This window comes from Habropoda laboriosa, unplaced genomic scaffold (assembly GCF_001263275.1).
Source record: "Habropoda laboriosa isolate 0110345459 unplaced genomic scaffold, ASM126327v1 scaffold2, whole genome shotgun sequence".
NCBI classification, from domain to species: domain Eukaryota; kingdom Metazoa; phylum Arthropoda; class Insecta; order Hymenoptera; family Apidae; genus Habropoda; species Habropoda laboriosa.
Genome location: NW_017100190.1, coordinates 5,419,266 through 5,441,377, shown reverse-complemented (window position 1 = coordinate 5,441,377; position 22,112 = coordinate 5,419,266). Strand labels below are relative to the sequence as shown.

Below are 22,112 nucleotides of genomic sequence, written 5' to 3'. Positions count from 1 at the left end.
GTTATTAATTAAATAAATTAATTTATTTACTATTTTATCTTTTTTTTAGAATAAATTTAATATACAAGATCAGTTATCAAAATATATTCAATCTGAAATAAAATTATTAACTACACCATGTATCATTTTGGAGACAGAAAAGTTAGCTTCATTTTCAAAGGCAGTTAGTGCAGCTATGCAAATAGTTAAACAGTATCCTATACATAAATGTGGACATGCAAAACATTCAATTAGTGGTACAAAATGTTTGCAGTCAATGGTTGGCAAAAGTAATTCATCCAGGTACAATCAAAATTTTTATAAATAAAACACAATATATTAGCAATAATATAAATAACATTTCCTATATATTTTGCAGATATATTGTAGCTACACAAGATAGAGAACTTCAGGATAGTTTAAGAAATATTCCAGGAGTCCCAATAATATATTTACATGGTAAAGCACCAACTTTGGAAGCACCTTCACAAGCTAGCTGTAAATATGCTGAAAACGTTCGTAAGGGGTTGGGAATGACTGAATGGGAAAAGGAAACTATGAGAACACTAAAAGAAGCAGCTGGTTTAGCTGAAAATACAGAAATTAAATGTAAAAGAAAGAAGAGAAAGAAAATGAAAATAGCAGCACATGTTAAAGAAGCATTAGTAACTGAAGTAATGAAAAAACAACTAGAAAAAAACAAAATAAATTGAAAATAGATAGCTGTTTAAAGAAATTTATACATGGGCCAAATATTGAAATTTATGCAAATAAACTTCACTTTTATTCATAATACAATTGCCTCTTTTCCAGTTCACAAACTTAATGTGGCCAGAGTTGTACTGCACCATACTTATACAAGATGAGTTAATTCATGGATATAAGGAAGTGTATTAATTTCACTGATAAAATTGTTGTTACTAAATATATAAAGTATTATACAACTATGTTATTTATACTTCACAAAGAACACATTGAAAGTTCGGATGGAAGATTCTCATATTCGTGAAATGTACATTATAAAATGGATCCATCAATTTTTATACAATATTGTATAATCAAAGATCTTTAAATGTATGATTTTAATAATGAATGTGTTGTATAATTATGTATTATATTTCGGAAATATTCTACTCTTCATATTTCTCCATATTATGAAAATAGTACTAATAATTATATTTAACAAGAGTAAGAAAAATAAGTAAATGTAATCACCACTTTCAAGAAAGATGTACAACACTCTTTAAATATATTACATTTTCAGTCTAATATCTAATCGCATAATGAACACGACGTAAATTTGGAACTAGGAACTTTCACATGTAGAAGACATACAAAAACGTAAGGGGCAGATAAGAGTATGCAAACTGCACATTATTTACATTTTTTTTTTAAATTATTACATAAAATAAGAATACTGTAAGTGTACACGTGTTATGTAACATAAAGTAATACATAAATAAAACACGAGTCCTGTTTAAATGTTCACGTGTCGCATTATACAAATTGTTAATAAACAAGGTGCATTGAAGTTTTTCGAAATACTAATATATACGTTATAAAATTTGACATACAACTTATTATTAATTTTAAAGTGTTTATTTTTTCATAGTAAGAAATATAGAATATTTTGTTTTATTACATTATAGTTAGCAATGTATTGGATAACAGAAAATACGAATGAGATAGAGGTAATAAAATAAAATAACATGGAATAGAAATACTTCAAAGTACACGTAAATTTAAACACGAAATCTCTCTTAAGGGAGTCGTTAAAGCTTACAACTTAAACTCTAATTAAAATTTCATTACTACTCCACCTTCATGCGTATGAAAAGTTTAATGTATATTATACAATATGTCATGAAAAGCATTATCGATAAATCAGTACAAAGTCAACGTTTAGGAGAATTAAGAGAGTGTACATTAATTATATGCGAAAATTCTATTTTAAAATTGATTTCACAGAAAAATGATATCAAAAGGAGTAAACAATAGTTAAAAATATATTTTTTCATAAGTAAAAGCTATTATAGAACTTTTTCAATATCAATCGGTAGTACAATGTTGATGATTAATGTAAATAATTAATAATTTTAGTTAATTAAATTGCTTTCATTTTAGTAACTAAAACTTATTTATATCACGCACGTTAATTATATTGTATAATACATTCATGCAATATTTATTTAATATCAAGAAAATAATTTTTTGGTAGACTCTCGAATATTCCGTAAACGTATATACTTTGGAAACAGTAAAATATGGGATTGGATTTGGTAAATTGGATAAAATTGCTAATGATAAATTCATACAATATTTTTTCATATTCTATGTAAATTACTGCCAGTCTTAAACATGAAGATAAGATGGATATTGCTCTCAGATTAAGGTATTTTTTAAACAAAACGTATAAAACCTCATGTCAATGGGCTCTTTCTATTCCATACGTATTTGACATCAAGGATGTTGATTTAAAAGTGCACGTGCAGCCATAGCTAACATTTTCATACGACGAGTAGAACTGTGATTTGGATTGGCGGCTAAAAAAGCAGCCAATTGAGTTTGTAATGTCATTAACACAGTACCCATATGCTCTCGTGTTACTGGATCATTAGGATCTAAGTTAAGTATTGCTTCTTCTAGCCACCTATTAAATAATCAGAAATCATGAAAAGGTTTTGTTTAACAGGAAACTTTTTCTTGAACGGATAGTTCCCATTACCTGTGTTTGAGTTCTGTACGATGTCCTAAATCTGCCGATAATTGTTGTACAAGTGAAAGAATTACAGGCTGTTGTAAAATACACCGCGAGCCTTGACCTTGCGGTCCTATAGAAGAAAATACTCTGGCGGGTTCTGTCTTTTCACAAACTAATACTACCAAACCTAAATCACTAGCACTTAAAGCCTGTTGGAAAGCAGCATTTAACTGTCCCCTTTGAAGAAGAGACATAACTCGTGCTTGAGCATCAGCAACTGCAGGTACTGGTATAGCAGGTGTGGTAGCTCGAGAACTGTAACACATATTAAATTAATTTCATCCTTTAGTAAAAACTGATGTTATTTAAATTTTCCTTACCGAGCGTTTGTAATTTCTGTAAGTTGTTGATTTAAATTGTCTCTAATAGAGTCACGAATTGTACGTATCGTTCCTTCTTGTAGAGCAGTTAAACCTCTATTTAGTTCTGTTTGTAATTCTTCGCGAACTAATGCAGATAGCGCCTCACTTTGTTGCTCGTTTCGTTGTTGATATTGCTTCTCTACAATTGTGTCTACATTCTCAAGATCTATAAAACAAGAAATGTTATATAAAAAAAGAAATGCATATACATATATATATTGGTGCCTTACTTAAAATATATCCAACATCTTACATTCACGAGTACCCCTAACAAAAGCATCTTGTACTTGTCTAAACATAGTTTGACACGCTTTTTCCATGCTGGGTAAAAGAACATTTGTAAAGGCTTCCTTAAATGCAGCATCAAATGCTGGTTTTGTTGCATCTGCTGCTGCCATAGCAAGCGTATCTTTCACATGAGTGTTATTAATTAGTTCTATTAAATTCTCTTTTAGGAGTTCATCCATTTGAGCAGAATCTAATCTAAGTTGGTGCTTTAATGGCTCTACCGTATCTTCAACAATTCTTGGCAAAGTGGTTTCAATTTTTTCTTTGATTGTTGTTTCTAGCGTATTAAAGAAATCGTGTTGGCGAGCCACTTGGCCATATAATGTTTGTTCTAATGTTGCATTCTGTTGTTCTGAAGCTCTTGCTAGAGCAGATTCTACTCGTGTCGAAATCGGCGTTTCTTGCCTTAATCTAGTTACTTCAGTACGTAATTCCCTTAATTCTTGTCGTTGATCTTGAATTATTTCTAAAATTGATTCTACTTTATTTATAAGATCAAGCGTATTTAATTCATTTGTTGCTTGCCAAGTGTTCTCAGCATTTCCTGCAGTATGCGTCGTCGGTTTTGATTCGTCTTTTAACTTTTTTCTCTTCTCTTCTTTGTTTGTAAATCCTCCAGCTTCTTGCATTGCATGTGTGTTCATATCTTTTAAGAAGTCCAGCGGAATATCACGCCAATACTCCTCATCACTGGTAGGTTCTGGCTTACTTTCATTTTCTGGTTCTTCATCTGGTTTTGTAAGAGACAAAATTTCTCTTACTTCTCTGGATGGACTACTACCACTACTAGCAGGTGCTTGTTCCTCTAACTCGCTTGTGGCTAGTGGCGGATCCGTTGCATTTAGAGCTTGTACCGCTTGCGCGAGCGAAGGACTAGCGGATAACACTTTACCCAATTCTGGACTACTAGGACGAGAATCTAAGTCGTTATTTTCTTTTTTGGCGGGTGAACTGAACGCATCAGGTGTCATTAGATTCAACCCAGCATTATGATTCGTTGCTGCTTCAATTGTAGCAGATAACGAACGATCTTCTTCACAATTTTCTCCTGAAATTCCATTGAGATTAACAGTTCCCATATCTGGCAATTCTTCAGAATAGTCCAATGAATCATGAGTCAATGTGTCCATGAGGCAATTACCACTCACTTCTGAGGCAGGCTTAAAAGCAATATGACATTCTTGTAGTGACTTTGGTTGGACTAGATACATCCGAATAACAAGCTGTTCTTCGGATTCTTCTTCGCAAGGACATAAATCTTCTAACGATTCACCAGCAGGACGTATTTTACGTAGACCAGCGTCGACAATTCCGAAACTCAGTATTGAATACGGCAGAAGGAACTCTGATATTGTACTTACACATGCTAATGCTTCCCCACTATCTTTTGTAAGACTTAATATATACAGGACTTTATTGTATATATCTGATAATAAAAGATATCCAGCACTAAGATCTAAACCCGCTTTTAGCACCGGTAGTTTATTGGTAGAAGGTGTCGATGTAAATTTAATAGTTTGCAAACAGGACCATAATTCGCAAGACCACACTTTTAATTCTGTATTATTGTCACATCCAGTTATGGCAAACCTCCAGAATTGAACACTGTAGAACAAAATGTAATTAAAATGATCATCTTATTTTAATAACAAAATTAATTCAATAATATTTTATTTAAGGATTGCTTACTCAGGCTGGTATGTTTTATGATCATCTAGAAAGAATAAGCAGGAAATAGGTCGTCCATCATGTGGTTTCCATTGATGTAAGCAACGTGGTTGTGCTTGATTACCATGAGAATTGCCATGCAAATAAACTTGAAAGAATTTGACTTCCCCATCAAAACTAGCTGTGGCCAAAGCTGTTCCATCTGGACTGAATGTTGCTTCTACAATTGTGTCAGAGTGTTGGTCGATTTCCAACATGCCCCCATTTTCCTTTACAGCTGGATTACTTGCCTATCATTTAATCAAACATTTTGATACTTTGTTCATTTTGTATAGATTTTATAATCTGTAAGTAAGGTACACATTCACCTCTACTAATCTAAATCTTGATGCAACAGTATTAACGGACCACAACTCTACTTTGGAACCACGTGTTAAAACTAAGAGCTTTGATACTTCATCCCCATCAGATGGTACATCTTCAGGAATATAGGGACACCATATCACACGATGGCTGGTAGCAGGTATATCTTCTGCATCTACTTGCAGTAATAAACTACATAGCAATTCAGATGGTGTTGATTCAATGGTATGTATAAAAAGGTTTCCCAAATAGTCAACACATGCTAAAATTGCATTTGAAACATGTGCAAAAGCCAAATCTTGTATTGGTGCTCTCATTCCTCTTAATAGAGCTCTTTGTTCCAATTCTTTGTACACAACTCTCACCATACCTCCTCCATTACCAACTAAATAATGTTATTTTCTTAAATTTAAAAGGCAATCAAATGTTTGTAACATAAATTTAAATGTAGGTTACCTTTTATGCCATAAGCTAAATATTTCCCAGACATATGAACTGCCAATAACTGGCCTGGATAAAAGTTATGTTCCCATGTAAAATCAACAATATTTTTTAATTTCACCTTTGAACTCCCATGATTATGATCTCCTGGTGAAGGAATAACAGAAACATTGGCACTATATAATTCAACTGAATGTTGGTCTTCTTGTCCATTGAATTCTCTAAACAAAAAATATAATCTTTAATGTAATTCTTACTAGATATGCACATAAAAAAGGAATAAAAATTGAAGTGAATGAAAGTCTAATAAAGAAAATTGTAAGTAAACATAAAAAATACAAAGTTTACAATTTTCATTTTTATCACGTTTACACGGTATAATATAAAAACAGACAAACATTTTTCAATATCGAATATTATAAGTGGAGAAATATAAAAGTATATAAAAATTATATATGAAAATTTTGCCGAAACAATTGAAGTAAAGCGAAACTTTAATAAATGCTTACACTGTTTGCTGATACTGCACATGCCGTAGGTTATCCTCTCCCGTTTTGATCATTTTGCCAAAAGCTGTTGCGTATCCTAAAAAACCGGTTAATGTTAATATAATATTCACGATAAGCGTGCCGCAATTCAGATGATTCTAACCCCAGCCGGTGGCACGCCTGATAATGATATTTTGTCGGTTTTACCTTTTATGCATATATTTGCCGGATTGCGGAAGCGTTACTTGATGATGTGCTTGCTATTTTAATAAACCATATGTGAATTATCGTTTCATTGATGCGAACGAATAAAGTGTCTCATGAACATAGTTCAATGAAATTATCAAAAACGAAACGTCAGGCAGCCATCGGCCACTTGTCAGGAAAACGAACCGGAAGTGCAACGGTGGTATTTTATACATTACGCGCTATGTGGCGCTTTGCGCGATTTTAATTTTAAGAATTTCAACTACTATGTACTTAATTATATCTCGTATTATATGGACAACAGCGGATTTCTTTGCAGTCTTCCTCATTGGCATGCATTAACAAGTCATGTCTACTGAGACAGTCTTTTTTCAAGAGTTATGCTTTTAATGATCAACAACCTCGATTGTTTCTTATAAATACTTCATTAATTGATATATCTACATTTTATTCATTCAGTATTGACTATGTTTTATATAGCATTTGCTAGATTTAGATATTTTATGTACTGTACATTCATCATGAGATTTAGTAGTAATCAATCTACATAGAATAGTTTTTTTTTTATTTAAACGGACACTGGCAGGGAATCCTGTATCGTAATTTACACTTTATTTCGTATAATACACTATAATAGACAGGCTTTTGTTTTCATACGTGACTATCTTTTGGAAAATGGCAGTAGTGCTCAAACGTACGTAGACCCAAGAAAAGTGGCAGTAAATTTGTCTAATTCGAATACCATTGAATCGTGTTTAATGATTACTAATTTCGGTTTATCCATGTTTTCTTTAACCCTTTTCGTTTACTTCGAATTCCTCCGATTACCAGAACTTGCAAGAAAGTTACAGGAAAAGAGAAACGTACGATGTGTTTTCCTTTCAATCTCGAAAATAAACGTTGCTACGTTAGCAATGTCAAAATATTATTATTTAAATAATAAAATTTCTCTACTCAGTGGACAAATTATCGTTTTTAAATAAGTCTAAAATGTATTTTTTCGACAGGATTGAAGGTCGTGGAAATGCAATTTATATAACATAAGAGAATTTCACGTAATCGACAAAAGAGTCGATGTTTTTGTGCAACTTTTATTCTGTTACGTCCCATTCACACTTCGCGCGTTGGCACAGTCTTTCGCCTGTACCCGTGGTAATTTTTGTCGCGCCTAAGTATTTAGGCTAAAATATCCGAGGCACCGTAACCGTTTTCTCCCAGTGCTCTATCGTACGATCCGGCGTTACTTTACTACACGTGCTTTTAATCATCAACGAGAAATATCTGTTTCTCTGGTCATCAAAACGTTTTTATTTCTTCGCTGAAAAATAACAACGCTGTTCGATCAACTTATATTCATTTCACTATACTTAGTAAGAAAAAGAAAGGAATAATTGACGAGTGCTATTGTCAATCTCGATAGATGTCACCTTCATATACAGGGTGTTTCATTTGAAAATGTAAATTCCTACGTTTAGAAAGGTTACGTTGAGTAAAAAGATTACGAACTCTTACGAAATGTATTAATTTCTATTTTAAAACAAATCATCCTGTATCGCGTATACTAGTCAGAAATTAGAATAGAAGTATTATTTGATCGCGAGGAAACCGATATTCCGCGTCAAGGGTTAAAAAGTTCGTTACTGTTTCAGGTAATCGTTTTACGGTTTCTCACGCTGCTGTGCACGGGAAATATACTTCTTTTCTTTTCTCATTGATTTTTCTTTCTTCTTCTTTGTTCTTTTCTTTTTTTTCGATTTTTGGGTCTTTTCTTTATATCATAACATTATACAATGACAAGCACACTGAGACACTGCGCCAATCCAATAGAAAAACAATATTTTGTAATTATTGTGCCGATAGTATTCACAGATTCGCGACGAAGGAACGCGACGATGTACGGTTCGTGATCCGCTTGAACATTAGTTTCACCACGGATCGATAATTCTCTCGTACCTCCTTCGTCCGATTTCTCGCTAACGAATAACGACTTAACGATTAAGACCTTAATGGTTGTATCATTATATGTAAGCGTAATATTTCGATTCGTCTAACAAGAGCAACTATATTTATATTGTATAGTCGATCGTATAATCGCTAAGGGAAATATGCGTATATAACGATTGTAAAGGGTAAACGATCATTATCCGCGCGACGAAGAAATCGTATATCAATTTCTCTACGTAAAATGATCGAGAAATACATGCTTGAAAATATTGACTGGTTTAAACGCTTGCCTATGGAACGGTTTTCTTTCTTTTTCTTTTTTTTTTTTCCTTTTCTTTTCACGGAAATTCGTTTCAGGCGTTACAGTTTGCGTTCGTTCACGAGCAAACGGATACAAACTTGTCAATTCAAAGAGAATTTTCTTTATATAAAAAAGAAGGAAAAAAAGAAGGAAATTCAGGTCCTCTTAGCACGATAAAATCTAACGAATTCTAAGGAAAAAACGTACACGAGGCTAATGGTCATTATTACTGCTACAAAGATAAAATTTAGGATTATTTTGTATCGTTACATGGATTCTCGACGATATGATGGTCCCTGCGGGATGTTATTCGGTGTCGTACGCTTTTCATACAAAAGCATGAGATACGCGTGAAACGTGGTACGAGAGCGAAGTAGATACAAGATTACAGAGTAGTGTGTGTGAATGGACTTTGGCGGTGATCTCGCCGTTGCGTGAAAAATTTCTCATTTGTTCATTTTATTCTCCGCGAATCGATCGAAGCATGCTGCAGCAATTTGTTGCGAAAATACAGTAAAATTCGTTTCGATCTCTGTTAAAATTGACATTTCGGAATAACGCGACTGACGAGTGCTCAGAAATGAACGCGACAATCGAACGAACAATTAGTCAACTCATACAAAATGCAAACCTATTTATCTACTTCTATCATCGGACGGAAGATTTGAAAAATGCTTCTGAGAAGGAAAAAAATCATCAAAAAATTTCTGTGATCCGTTGACGTTACCGATAATACTAAAGTGTTACATAGAAAATAAATAATAAAACATGGTATCTCGGAGCACTCGTTGGAACGAGGCTATGAAAGCTATAAAATGTATAGAAGCGTTCGTAAAGGTAATGAGAAAATGCGTGCTGATACAGTCCGTAGAAGAATCCTACGAAAAATCTTGTAAATTCCATATCGCAATACTGATCGTTATATTTAACACGTTGGCTGAGTCGATTTTTGATTAAACTTCGTAATACATTATATCTACGTCTGTTCTATACTTATCTAGCAATACAATATTTAGTATACATGATCCATTTCTATGTCTTAACAATTTCGTGGCGCGTTCACACGCGCGCAATCCACAAAAGCGTTAACATTGTCAATGTGTCGATTTAAGAATGGCCAACGTGTGAAAGGCGATAATAAATTAAGGAAACAAGCTTAACTTACTAACAATAAGCTATACACTGGCACCAAATCGAAAGTATACGCATAATTTTTCGTCATTTCTGTATTTATACGGCGATTCATACGAAAGACAAACGCGCGGAACAACTTAAATCTTTTATACGACGTTATTTCACAGTCGCGCTCTGTCTGCTGATATGCTTACGATATATTGCTCCGGCTCGAGAGCCATTGAATAAATAAATAGTTTCGGACGAATGAATAAATAAATAAATAAATAAACCAATCGATCATGATTTATCGCCTAAGCAGTTTACGACTAAGCTTCCGTACAAAATCCCTAATGTTAAGAGAGGAAAGTAGATCTTTGATTGTTGGACGGAGTCGTGCAAAAAAGAGGAGCGATCTGAATTATTTTCATGCGCCGTTCGATAAAATTTTTTATAAAAGTAAATATAGTTGTAAGACTGGTCGAGGATACACAGATCAGAAGACAACGAATAAAATATAAAATAACATACAACAACTGTGTATGTATATATATATGGTGTTCAGATACCTTAGGTATTAAATTACAAGGGTGATACCTGAAGTCATTCTAAGTTACAAATCAAGAGTTAATTAGTTATTAACAATTAAAATCTGCAACATGCCTTTGAGAATTTTTACGAGTAGGCAGGTTTAACGTCGTTCTACGATTCACATTGGATCTTTCTTCGCTTGGCACGGCACTGACCTACCCTTTGCGCGGCCGCCTTACCCAGGCTGGCGTACGAAAATTGCCCGCTTCAGGCGCAGAGTTTAAATTTTAATAACTAATTAGCGAAGTCTCGGACGCAATATCGTTACCCTTGATTTTCTTCTTAGAATGGCTTCGTGAATTACCTTTCCAATTTAGTAATTAAGCTGGCCAAACAACTTGTATACATATATACGTAAATACTCAACGTTTAATAAATATAAAACTTAGTTTTATATTTTTCACTCCTATTAACAAATATTATTCATCTACGAGAAGTGATCTGTTTATCCTCGAGTATCCTAGTTATAGTTTATTTCTTGGAGAAACGAAACCCTTACGATACTTCTCTACGTATTGTACGAGGAAAAAAAAATAACGATTAAAGAAGTCATCGTTAATATTATCTAGATAACATTACTTACGAGATTATTTCTCTTTTTGCATGATACCGTACAATCCGTCGTCGTGTCGGTATATATAATTTATATACGCACGATTGCGATAGTACAGGCTTGTACTTTGCATATTTAAAAGTGGTAGGCTCAAGCCACGGATTCGAGAGAAACAACGGAAGAGAAAAATATTCGTCGGCTTCGTCTCAGCAATAATATACAAAACGATGGAAATTTTTACCCACGGTAATCGAGAGCTCCCTCAAAGCACCGATGACCGTACGAGCCTACCGCTGATCCTAACTCTAAGACGAACGATGCTTTGTTATTATTCTCAAAAAATACTGTACACAAGAATACCTAAGTTACGTCGAAGCTCGTTCCACGCGCTCGAACGAGCACTGAAGCTGTATTTTAAGTACGACCGAATTGATACGCTTCCTTTTCTTTCACCTTTTTAATCAACACAGAATTAAAACAGGCGATACGACGTTGATGTATTACGTTCCGACATGGGAAACCGGGTTGTTCACTTCGATTCCTCGGTTCTGTTCTTTGGTAACGTCGAAGTTCACCTCTTTAAGAAACGAAAAAAGCCTCGACCCTTCTCTGGTGGAGGTGCCATCAACATCGGTACTTGATTTTTATGCGTTATGTGAATCTGAAACATGAAAACCGTGCATTGGACATTTTTAATATGTTCGATATTTAAAAAATTTCTTCTCGTTAAACGTTCAAGGAAAACAACTCACAGTGCATGGACCCTGCATCCACGGTTCACCGTCGATTTGCATAGGAAAACGCTTGCTGGTGGTAATGGTGACGCTGCTACACTGAGCCAATCTCCTCCCAGAATGACGAAGTCCTGTTTTCACTTGACCCATATGTAAACAATTCTCTAAACCGATCACCTCTATGAGATTGTCTCCAATATCTACAACCACACCAATTGTTCTTCGTTTATTCTCCGAATTTCATCGAACAATCGTTGGAATATAGTTCAAAATAGGCGCTTGCCTTGTATCGCAGCTGTGAGATCTACAGAATTAAAGCTACTTGTGCTAAGTTCTTTGTCCGGTCGTTTCTTCCGTTTTCCAAGACGATGTCTTGCGTGGTGTTCACCCCAGAGATTCGAGCCTCCGTGAGTGAAAGGAATGTTCAATAATGCGACTCCTTGGAGAGAAGGGCCGTGAGCTAGATCCAACGGAGTACCATCACACTAAAAAAGAAACCAAAAAACGAAGAAATATAATCACCACCATTGTACAAACATCACGAATTAAAAAAAGGAAATAATTCACGTACAATGATCTCGAGATCCTCGTGAAGATTCTTACAGCTGGCAGCAAATTGCTCGGTGGTCGCGTACTCGAAGTACCAAAGCTTGTTCTTCATTCTACTATTAAACTTCTCAGGATTCTTCTCTCTCTCCATATGAAACTTCACACAGATCGCTGCATCCACGCCCACAGAGAAGTAATTATTAATTATATTGTACGGTATACTATCTTGATTCGGTTTCTTCTCGTCCTTCTGGTCCAACACTTCTATCTGCCAGCGATCCATCATCACGGGCGTTGCTTTTTCTATTTTCTAAAAAATCATTTTACAAAACAACACCGAGCGTAACGAAATTGTTCGAGCGAAACTTTCGTCGTAAAAGATTTACATACTTTAAGAACTTTGTGAATAGCTTCTCCCTCGTAACCACCACCCCATCGCAAACATCTTGCAAGATCGTTACCCGTACCCAATGGTATCACACCGACAGCAGGTTGATGTTCGAACTGAACACGATCTACGATTAAAAAAGAACGTTATCTACAGAATCGTATGAACAGAATATCCAAGGCTAATTTATATACAATTAATTGTACCCATAGTTTCCAGGACCCAACCAACGGTACCGTCGCCACCGCAACAGATCACCTTAAAGTTCTCCACGTCCTTGAACATCTGCAAACCCTGCATAGGTCCGCCCACGGCCAGATTATGAACTTGGCGCGGGTTCAAGATGTATTGGAACTTCCTCAACATCCGTTCACCTTGCCTCCCGCCGGATTTCGGATTTATGAAGACCAGCAGCGGCATACAATCGGGCGGCAGTGTTATTTGAAAGGACATGGCCGGCTGTTGATTGGTAGCGGTACCAGACGTTAGAAATCCGCTCTGTTGATATATTCGAAATCTTGAATTAGAATCTCTGGTTGTCGCGTCTGGCACGTTGCTCGATCATTCATATTGTTTCCTACTTACAGTGCTCACCGTCGACGACTCCTGCCCCTGTTTACTCTTGCTGTCCCTTTTGCTATCCCTCGACAACGATCTCTGCCTGTCCAAAACGACCGGACAAATCGCCGTCGGTGGAAGGATGTGAATAGCGTAATCGCCTAGCGTGCACTCTGTTCTCACTTGGGAGACGCATCTGTTGTGCAGCTGGAAGAAATTGTTTCTGTGAGGATGTATACGCTTACTTGGAATATTGCTATCATTCAGGATTTTAAGTTCTCCTGGAAGAACACAGAGAGAGAGAGAGAGAGAGAGACGGTAACGATACGAAGAGAAAGAGATTACTCACAGTCAGTTGACACCATCTGCAGTGTAAGCCGGTGATACCGTTGTAACTCTTGATGGTCTTTCTACACTTGGAACATTTTCCATGACAATTACCCTCCACCCAATGGTGAGCCATCGTTTGCGAGGTCTTCTTGCTCTTCACATAGGTTGCTATGCAAGAGGCTGGAGCTCTTTGAACGCATCTCTCGTGTACCGTGTACTTGCAGACTGTGGAAAAAGAGTTGTCAGTTTTGACGTGAATGTAGGAAGGAATCATAGCTATGCTTAACCGTTTGTGTACCACGGGTTATTGCAGAAATCTGATCGAAAAATGCCACGCTTCTTTCATTTGATGTCGAAAAATTGTAAAAATTTTCTGTTTCGAAATACCAAGAAAGAAAGGCAAAATTGATTATGTGCAGGATTTTTGTTCAATTTTTTATTAAAAAATAGATTACAGTAGACTGTCGTGTAACGCGTTGTATGAATTCACGTTACAGGAGTAAAGTAGCACAAGATAAAGTATCACGTTTGGAATGATTATTGCCAACTTTTATCGTCTATGTTTTATTAAATAGGACAGTTTTTTGAAACAAAGTGACATATATACGGTTTAAAAACAAAACGTATTATCAATGTTTCGAATCACTGAGCATTGCAATTTCCAGAAAAAAGTCAGCGACTTTGAGAAGTTTTTATCGTTCGAATCAATTGATACGAGATAAATCGATAAATGTAGAATTGAGATAAACTTCGAATCTATGAAAAATTAGCAGCAGCTTTAATATTGATGAAAAGTGGGAGGTGATTCCAAACTTTTTGCCGGTAGTGTATGTAATAAAGAAACAGTCAAGAAAAAACAGAAACAATTACGAAACAGAAGAAGTCGATAACGATGAAGAAAAGAGTGTAATGCTCAACTGAAGCAGATTTAATTTTTAAATGCTGGGAATTCCTTAATTTTCCTGAAAGCAGTAGTCGCGATATCTTTGGCGCGTTACACGGCAGTTTACTGTATAGGAAATAGAATAAAATTTGGCCCTATACGGTGGCACTTTTCGATGTCTGCTCATGATACATCTTTTTGCTCGATAAACGACATATAGCCGACGAAATTGCTCCTTCTTTCGTCGCAGATTACCAAAAGGACAGAAAGGAAAATACGAGAGGAAGAAGAAGAAGAAGAAAAAGCTCATCGGATGAAAATGTTTTTTAAGAAAACAACCGCGACGGAAGAGACATCAAAGAAGCTTCTACGATGATACTTACAAACACAACAAAGACCCTTCTTGCCGAGACCAACTAGCATATTCAAACAGAGATTGCAGTAGGCGGGCTTGCTAAAGTGTTTTAGCCTCCAGAGATGGTTGCCGTCCTCTTTCACGTGAGAATCCAGGCCCAGAAGAACCAGCAACGGTATCGTCGTCAAACCACCCCTTTTCCACTCTTCCAGAGACACCGTACCATCCGCGTCGTAGTCTATTTCTATCATCATGTCTTGCAGTATCTATAAATATCGAGGTTTTACATCCGGATATCGCTCGTCAATTTTCTTCGTCTCTTCTTCGCCGTGTAAACAACGAAACTTTCGATTTTACAGTATCTTCTTCTCTCGGAGGGATCGCGTGATTCTTTTTTCCTATTTGCCAAGTTCCAGACATTCCTTACCCTCGGAGAAAATTTCTCCTCGTAAAGTCGAAAGTTTCACGACGTTATTTCCTACAGTTAGATGTTCTTCTTTTCTCTTCAGAGTGAAGCAAGCATTTTTAACAGAATTTCTTTTCTCTCTCGGTTTGTCTAAGAAATAGTTTTAATAGTCACACTAGTGCACGGTAGTCGATAAGTATCAGTTTTTGAGTAGAATTTATGGGAAGAGAGGGATGTTGGGGTGGTTAGAAGATGTGTAGGTGGTTGTAACGTTTGCTTAAGGAGAAATGTCATTGATATTCGAACTCACCGGTTTCAATTCTGTGACGTCCCATCCGAGATACTCCGCGACGTTCATCATCTGATTGACAATGCAGTCCATCTCCTAGGGACACGTGATAATGATATTAAACGCGTGGTTACGATAGATAAGTCGTACTCCAATCGATTTATTTCACTTCGCGTTCGTATTCAATTTCTAACGACTGAATAATAGCGTTGTACACGCTGGAGGAACTGACGCTTCGAAACGGAAGCGAATTGTGTCGAAAAATGTATCAGGTTGGTGCAAACGAAGTTACTTCGACGAAGAAGTTATTTCGGAATGAAGACACTGTGAAAGCTGCATTCGAAGATTAATAATTTTTATAAATCTGGAATAACGAGACTAGTTAATCATTGACAGAAGTGTATATAGGACACAATGTATCTAGAGTTTCATTAAAAAAATACTTTAAAGACACAAAATTAGTTGCAATTCTTAAATTTCTTCTCGCTCAAAAAATCGGAATGGAACAAACTTCACAGACAAAGTCGCAGCTTGAAAAAAAAAAAGGAAGTAAAAGGAACCGGAAGCCCTATTTCTGCTCGATTTACTCACGTTGGTATCAAGAACGCCGTTTCCATCTGTGTCGTAGAGCCGGAACATGACTGAAAAAAAAAAAGAAGAGGACGGCAAATGAATTAATCGCGTGGAAATTGGCGTGCAACAAGTTGCAGTGGGTGTGCAAGCTCGAGTGCGCTTGTACAAGTGCGAGCTTGGATCGTCGAGAGAGAGAGAGAGAGAAGAGTGACTGACGTTGGACACGCGAATCTGAATATTTTAAGAAACTCTCGGTGTGCGTGTGTATATTCTCGTGTGATCGTTCTGTCGATTTCGTTCGCGTGCAACTGAAACCTATAGAGACGTTTCAATAGGATAAATTTTCGACTTGTTTAATTCACTGTGATTGAACGTCGAAGAGATAAAGAAAAAAAGAAGAAGTTGGTTCCCTGGGGTTAGAAAATATATCCAAGGTTCACTTTCCACGGGGTGTAATTAGCTTTGATCGATATGAAAGTGAATGATTACTCACACTCCAATTTATCTTCTGGCCTGCCAGCCTCCAGGAGGGAAAGATAGCACACGATATCCTTGAGGCTGACTTTAACCGAGTGAACGTCTATCGTGCTCTGCTTTCTGACTAGGTGCCTCATCTCTGTGAATCGAAGAACAACGAATAAATGTATCGATCGAATTTTCTTTCTTTGAAATTTTATCTTTTTATTTTAGTGTTGGTTTGTTACTCTGTTTTTTTTTTTGATTAGGTGTCTCATCTCTGTGAATCGGAGAACAACGAATAAGTGCATCGATCGAATTTTCTTTCTCTGAAATTTTATCTTCCTAATATTTTAGTATCACTTTGGTACTGAAGAAATGTATCGATCGACTTTTCTTCCTCTAAAATTTTATCTTCCTAATATTTTAGTATCACTTTGGTACTGAAGAAATGTATCGATCGACTTTTCTTCCTCTGAAATTTTATCTTCCTAATATTTTAGTATCACTTTGGTACTGAAGAAATGTATCGATCGACTTTTCTTCCTCTGAAATTTTATCTTCCTAATATTTTAGTATCACTTTGGTACTGAAGAAATGTATCGATCGACTTTTCTTCCTCTAAAATTTTATCTTCCTAATATTTTAGTATCACTTTGGTACTGAAGAAATGTATCGATCGACTTTTCTTCCTCTAAAATTTTATCTTCCTAATATTTTAGTATCACTTTGGTACTGAAGAAATGTATCGATCGACTTTTCTTCCTCTGAATTTTTATCCTCCTAATATTTTAGTATCACTTTGGTACTGAAGAAATGTATCGATCGACTTTTCTTCCTCTGAAATTTTATCTTCCTAATATTTTAGTATCACTTTGGTACTGAAGAAATGTATCGATCGACTTTCCTTCCTCTAAAATTTTATCTTCCTAATATTTTAGTATCACTTTGGTACTGAAGAAATGTATCGATCGACTTTTCTTCCTCTGAATTTTTATCCTCCTAATATTTTAATATCACTTTGTTACTCTGCTTTCCGGTCAGGTGTCTGATCACTGTGAATCGGAGAACAACGAATAAATGCGTCAATTCGATTTTCTTCCCTCTAAAATTTTCTCGCTTGGATATTTCTCAGGAAAAAGAATTTCCTTCTTCATCAATTCCTTTCACGTTAGACCAAAAGAAGAGAGATCGTCTTGCACAACCATTACCGCCGAATCTCTCAGAATCTCGCTACGCGAAATTCGTTCGATCGGCTTTTCCAGGAAAAGTTGTAACACTTTCTTCACGCGGCGTTCGAGTTAGAGAAAAGCCCCGATCGGATATTATTTTTAGGTTACAACGAAACGGCTTTCGTCAGCCGTGTCTCTAAGAGTCTCGAACCAAGGAGAGAACCTGTTGCTTCGCACAGGGATTTTAGGAGAGCCAACTATCGATGCATGCACACGAGTACCGCTCTAATTATAACGATCGAGTGTTGCACGTGCAACGAAGCCGCTTTTGATAGACGCTACGCGACGAATATTCTTGGAACAGGATTCGTAAGCACTGGTTTGATGTTGTATCCCGTCATTTCGTTGCGATAGGTAAGCAATCTCCCTGTCGAACGATCAAAAACGTAATAAACACATCGAAATCTCTCAAACACACTCGCTGTAAGTTGCCTTACACACTCTTTGCATTGTATTGCACAATCTTTCACTTTGATTTTCTTGCAATTCTCGTTGAAAGAAGAAATGAAAAAAATTCTCGAATATCGGTGAAAACGAGTATACAATCTGTAGAATCGCGCGAACGTCTCAGGATGACTAAATTAAACGAGCGAAGACGCGATTGTCTGGCTCGCGTGGCAAGAGTCTGTTGTCCCCTGGTAAAAATAGTCCCGAATTGGAGACGAAACGAAGCTTCACGACATCGATATTGTCCCTGAAACTCCCTCCTCGTGAGTTTACGAGTCCCTGGATACGCAAGCACCTGAGGTGTTACCTCCTCTGCTGAGGGGAGAGAAGAGAGAGAGAGTGAAGAAAAAATAGAGAAGAGGAGAGAGAGAGAGTGAAGACAAAGTAGAGAAGAGAAGAAAAGAGAGAGTGAAGAAAAGATGGAGAAGAGAAGGAGAGAGAGAGTGAAGAAAAAATAGAGAAGAGGAGAGAGAGAATGAAGACAAAATAGAGAAGAGAAGAAAAGAGAGAGAGTGAAGAAAAAATAGAGAAGAGGAGAGAAAGAGTGAAGACAAAGTAGAGAAGAGAAGAAAAGAGAGAGTGAAGAAAAGATGGAGAAGAGAAGAAAAGAGAGAGTGAAGAAAAGATGGAGAAGAGAAGGAGTGAAAGAGTGAAGAAAAAATAGAGAAGAGGAGAGAGAGAGTGAAGAAAAAACAGAGAAGAGAAGAAAAGAGAGAGTGAAGAAAAAACAGAGAAGAGAAGAAAAGAGAGAGTGAAGAAAAGATGGAGAGGAGAAGGAGAGAAAGAGTGAAGGAAAGAGAGTCTGAAGAAAAACAGAGAAGAGAAGAAAAGAGAGACTGAAGAAATACAGAAAAGAGAAGAAAAGAGAGACTGAAGAAAAAATGAAGAAGAGACGGAGAGAGAGAGAGAGAGAGAGCATGAAGAAAAAATACAGAAGAAAAGGAGAGACAGAGAAAAAAAGGAAGGTCGATAATGGCGACTGGTCACGAGGGAAATAAAGCCGGTCGATCAATCGTGGAAGAAGAACGATTTATCTTTTGTTACGGGGCGCAACAACGTTGAAACAAATTCACCCGACTATTCTATTACTCTCAGGCGGTCCATTCTGCCTGGTTCGTGATTTCTCGATGTGCGAGATGACGATTTATCTCGGCTGGCGATTCCGTGTGACGCACGGAACTGATTCGACCGCGGAAAATCATCTTCCTCTCTTGAGAAAACATTCTGCTAGGAGAGCTTCATTCTCTGGCTGCCGTGTATTCGGGGAGCTTGCTTGCTTGCTTTTCTTCAACGTTCTACCTACATCATGCTACGAGATTACGCGAGCTTGTAAAATTGATACGTATTAGAAGATACACTATGTTCGAACAATGTTCCGACAACGTTTACAAGATAGAATCAACGATGGATACCGTAAACTTGGCGGTTTCGTGGTCTGGTTCTTGAATGGCCTCGAGTGGCAAACAGTTTGCTTCTGACCACGGTCTATGATAGATGTAAAACAACGTTGTCACACTCCACCCGACAAATATTGATATTTAACCCGATCACTGCCACGTTGGTTACCTGTGACCGAAGATTGTTTCCTCGATGGGGTCATCACTGACCGGAGGGCCTCGAACGTTTACAACAATTATAATATCGTCAACTAAAAATTTCGAACGTGATAGAATTAAGAAAAATAATAAGAATACAGCGTAATAAAGCATAATACAATACTAAAATTTTGTCAACGTGTCAACTATTGAAAATTTAGTACACATGTATACTGCAAGTACCACCTTACGTCTCGCATGCGAAGCCATTATGGTAGCGGAAGCTCCGTTGCAGATTCGCGGAGAGACACAAAGGGAACTATCCCACGCGATTAATTATTCTTTTCGTAGAAACAAACTTCGCCGGAACAAATTCATCGATCACTATCTCATACTCTACTAGTAGTAGTAGTAGTTTCAAAAGCGCCGTCTGCAATTTATTCGACGCAGCGTCGCGGCGTCCAGCGAGCGAGATCACTGCGAACAATTAATTTAATTGAAACCGTCGATGCTCGCCGGATGACACGATTGATTGCTTCGCCGCGTAATGAATAACCGGACGGCGGCAACTTATTCCGCGTTATTTCCGCCGAGATGAAATCTCTCCTCCGTTCGGTGGAATCGCGTTGCATTGTTTCGTTTTCGTTGGATTCAGTTTTTTTTTTTTTTTTTTTTTTTTTGTACAGAATGATAGTTAGGTGTACGTTAGTTTGTACAGTGTCGAGAGGAAAGTAGGTTGTTTTTCTCGGAGGTGGGAGCGTCGTTCTCGTTTTGGTAAAAGATCTCGAAATTTCGGGACGAGAATTATATTGGGAAAGTCGCGACGAGTGGAGGTGACGCAAGTGTTCTACGTTAACGTGGAAATTCGTGACGTTTAATTTTCGGGTAGGTAGAATAGGAGATCTTCTGTTTCGCGAAATTGATGAAATTCGGATCGTTGTTAGATTCGGTTTAATTGCTTTTTACCGGTGATCTCCTGAGATTCTCCTGTCTTTTGTTTTTTTTAATAAAAAGGTTGGTCTCGTTTTATCATACGATTTTGAATCACACGATCTTCCTTAGTAGTGCATAATTATTTAATCTTCGTTATTGACTTGTCAATTTGTACCATAGATTCATGTTTCATTTTTTAATAAAAATACAGGAGACTTTTACCACACGATCTTTGACCAATTTATCGTTTTATATTTACGAGTAAAAACGTGGTCTCGTTTTATCACATCCTCCTCCTTAATAGTGCATAATTATTAAACTTGATAATTCCCAAATTTTTCAATTTATATCACAGATTCGATTTTTAATTTTCACAAAAATTTAGTCTCGTTTTTCCATACGATTTTTGACCAATTAATCATTGTATATTTATAAGAAACAACCGCAATTCGTGTAAACCTCCATCGATTCACGCTCGAAATCACTTTTCTCACTTACCTTCTTTCAACAATGCACCTGGAACGTTCAGCAAGTGTATTCGATCGTTCTTCAACACCATACCGACGATGCGTTTCGAGATTTTCGCCGGAAATGAACGGCTAACGAGCACAGAAGCAATTAGAACGTTAAATCTACGCTGTTGCAGCCACTAATCGTTTGGAAAAAGCGCCGTCAATCACGGATCGACGATTATCATATACGCGAGGAAGAAACACGAGGATGGCACTTGTTGCTTCCCGCGTGACTCGGGAGACACTGAGAAAGTGTATCGAGACACAGCTTCAGGCCAGAAGAGTCTCCGTGTACATTCTCTCTCTAAGCATGATGTTATTTATACCGGATGATACCGGTTCACGTTATTTTGGGGATCGAACGAGCACGCAAGCCCATCGGCGAGCAGCGGGACAATCGAACGTTGAAAACGACATTTTCGAGGGACCACGGATGCCGGAGATATTGATCCACGCTTTTATTTGTCCTGTAATACGAGGCAGTAATAATTCGACACTTTCTCAGATGCTTCGTATCGTGGAGTAATTCGAAAAGTAAACAAAAAATAAACGATACAAAGACAATTATTCTACGATAGAAATGTGTCTTCTTTGGAAATGACGTGGTGCAAATGATTACTCGCCAAGTGGGTAACAAAAATATATTTATTTAAACGTAATGCTTAAACTAATTTCAAATGCAAACTACATGATGCGCGTGCAGAGAAGCTCTACGACAAATGGCCTCGTGCCTTTTTCGGGGCTCCCTTAAGTAGTGGTAACAAAAATATATTTATTTAAACGTAATGCTTAAACTAATTTCAAATGCAAACTACATGATACGCGTGCAGAGAAGCTCTACGACAAATGGCCTCGTGCCTTTTTCGGGACTCC

General features: G+C 36.8%; 3 protein-coding genes across 3 annotated transcripts in view; 1 reads left to right on the top strand and 2 right to left on the bottom strand.

Moving 5' to 3' along the window:
* The window catches only part of LOC108579910 (rRNA-processing protein UTP23 homolog), a gene marked incomplete at its 3' end in the record, with an annotated part of 793 nt that extends 119 nt beyond the window's left edge, over window positions 1–674 (top strand). The window contains exons 2-3 of the mRNA XM_017943529.1: window positions 50–282; window positions 359–674. Of these exons, the coding sequence (XP_017799018.1) occupies window positions 50–282; window positions 359–674 (549 nt within the window). The remainder of the gene's footprint in view (window positions 1–49; window positions 283–358) is intronic.
* A 1,692-nt stretch (window positions 675–2,366) lies between these two features.
* On the bottom strand, window positions 2,367–6,695 carry LOC108579998 (enhancer of mRNA-decapping protein 4). Its single transcript, XM_017943648.1, has 9 exons — window positions 6,558–6,695; window positions 6,372–6,447; window positions 5,878–6,083; window positions 5,427–5,806; window positions 5,080–5,348; window positions 3,356–4,995; window positions 3,061–3,268; window positions 2,705–2,995; window positions 2,367–2,629 (listed from the first exon to the last, which is right to left on the bottom strand). Exons 2-9 carry the CDS (start codon window positions 6,422–6,424, stop codon window positions 2,440–2,442), a joined length of 3,237 nt encoding a protein of 1,078 aa, XP_017799137.1. The 5' UTR covers window positions 6,425–6,447; window positions 6,558–6,695; the 3' UTR covers window positions 2,367–2,439.
* A 4,935-nt stretch (window positions 6,696–11,630) lies between these two features.
* Window positions 11,631–22,112, bottom strand: part of LOC108580011 (diacylglycerol kinase 1) — an 89,462-nt gene continuing 78,980 nt past the window's right edge. The window contains exons 6-17 of the mRNA XM_017943661.1: window positions 16,618–16,740; window positions 16,143–16,192; window positions 15,573–15,647; window positions 14,885–15,122; window positions 13,638–13,843; window positions 13,316–13,495; window positions 12,937–13,228; window positions 12,733–12,857; window positions 12,365–12,652; window positions 12,077–12,278; window positions 11,812–11,993; window positions 11,631–11,720 (exon numbers count right to left, since the gene is read on the bottom strand). Of these exons, the coding sequence (XP_017799150.1) occupies window positions 11,631–11,720; window positions 11,812–11,993; window positions 12,077–12,278; window positions 12,365–12,652; window positions 12,733–12,857; window positions 12,937–13,228; window positions 13,316–13,495; window positions 13,638–13,843; window positions 14,885–15,122; window positions 15,573–15,647; window positions 16,143–16,192; window positions 16,618–16,740 (2,051 nt within the window). The remainder of the gene's footprint in view (window positions 11,721–11,811; window positions 11,994–12,076; window positions 12,279–12,364; window positions 12,653–12,732; window positions 12,858–12,936; window positions 13,229–13,315; window positions 13,496–13,637; window positions 13,844–14,884; window positions 15,123–15,572; window positions 15,648–16,142; window positions 16,193–16,617; window positions 16,741–22,112) is intronic.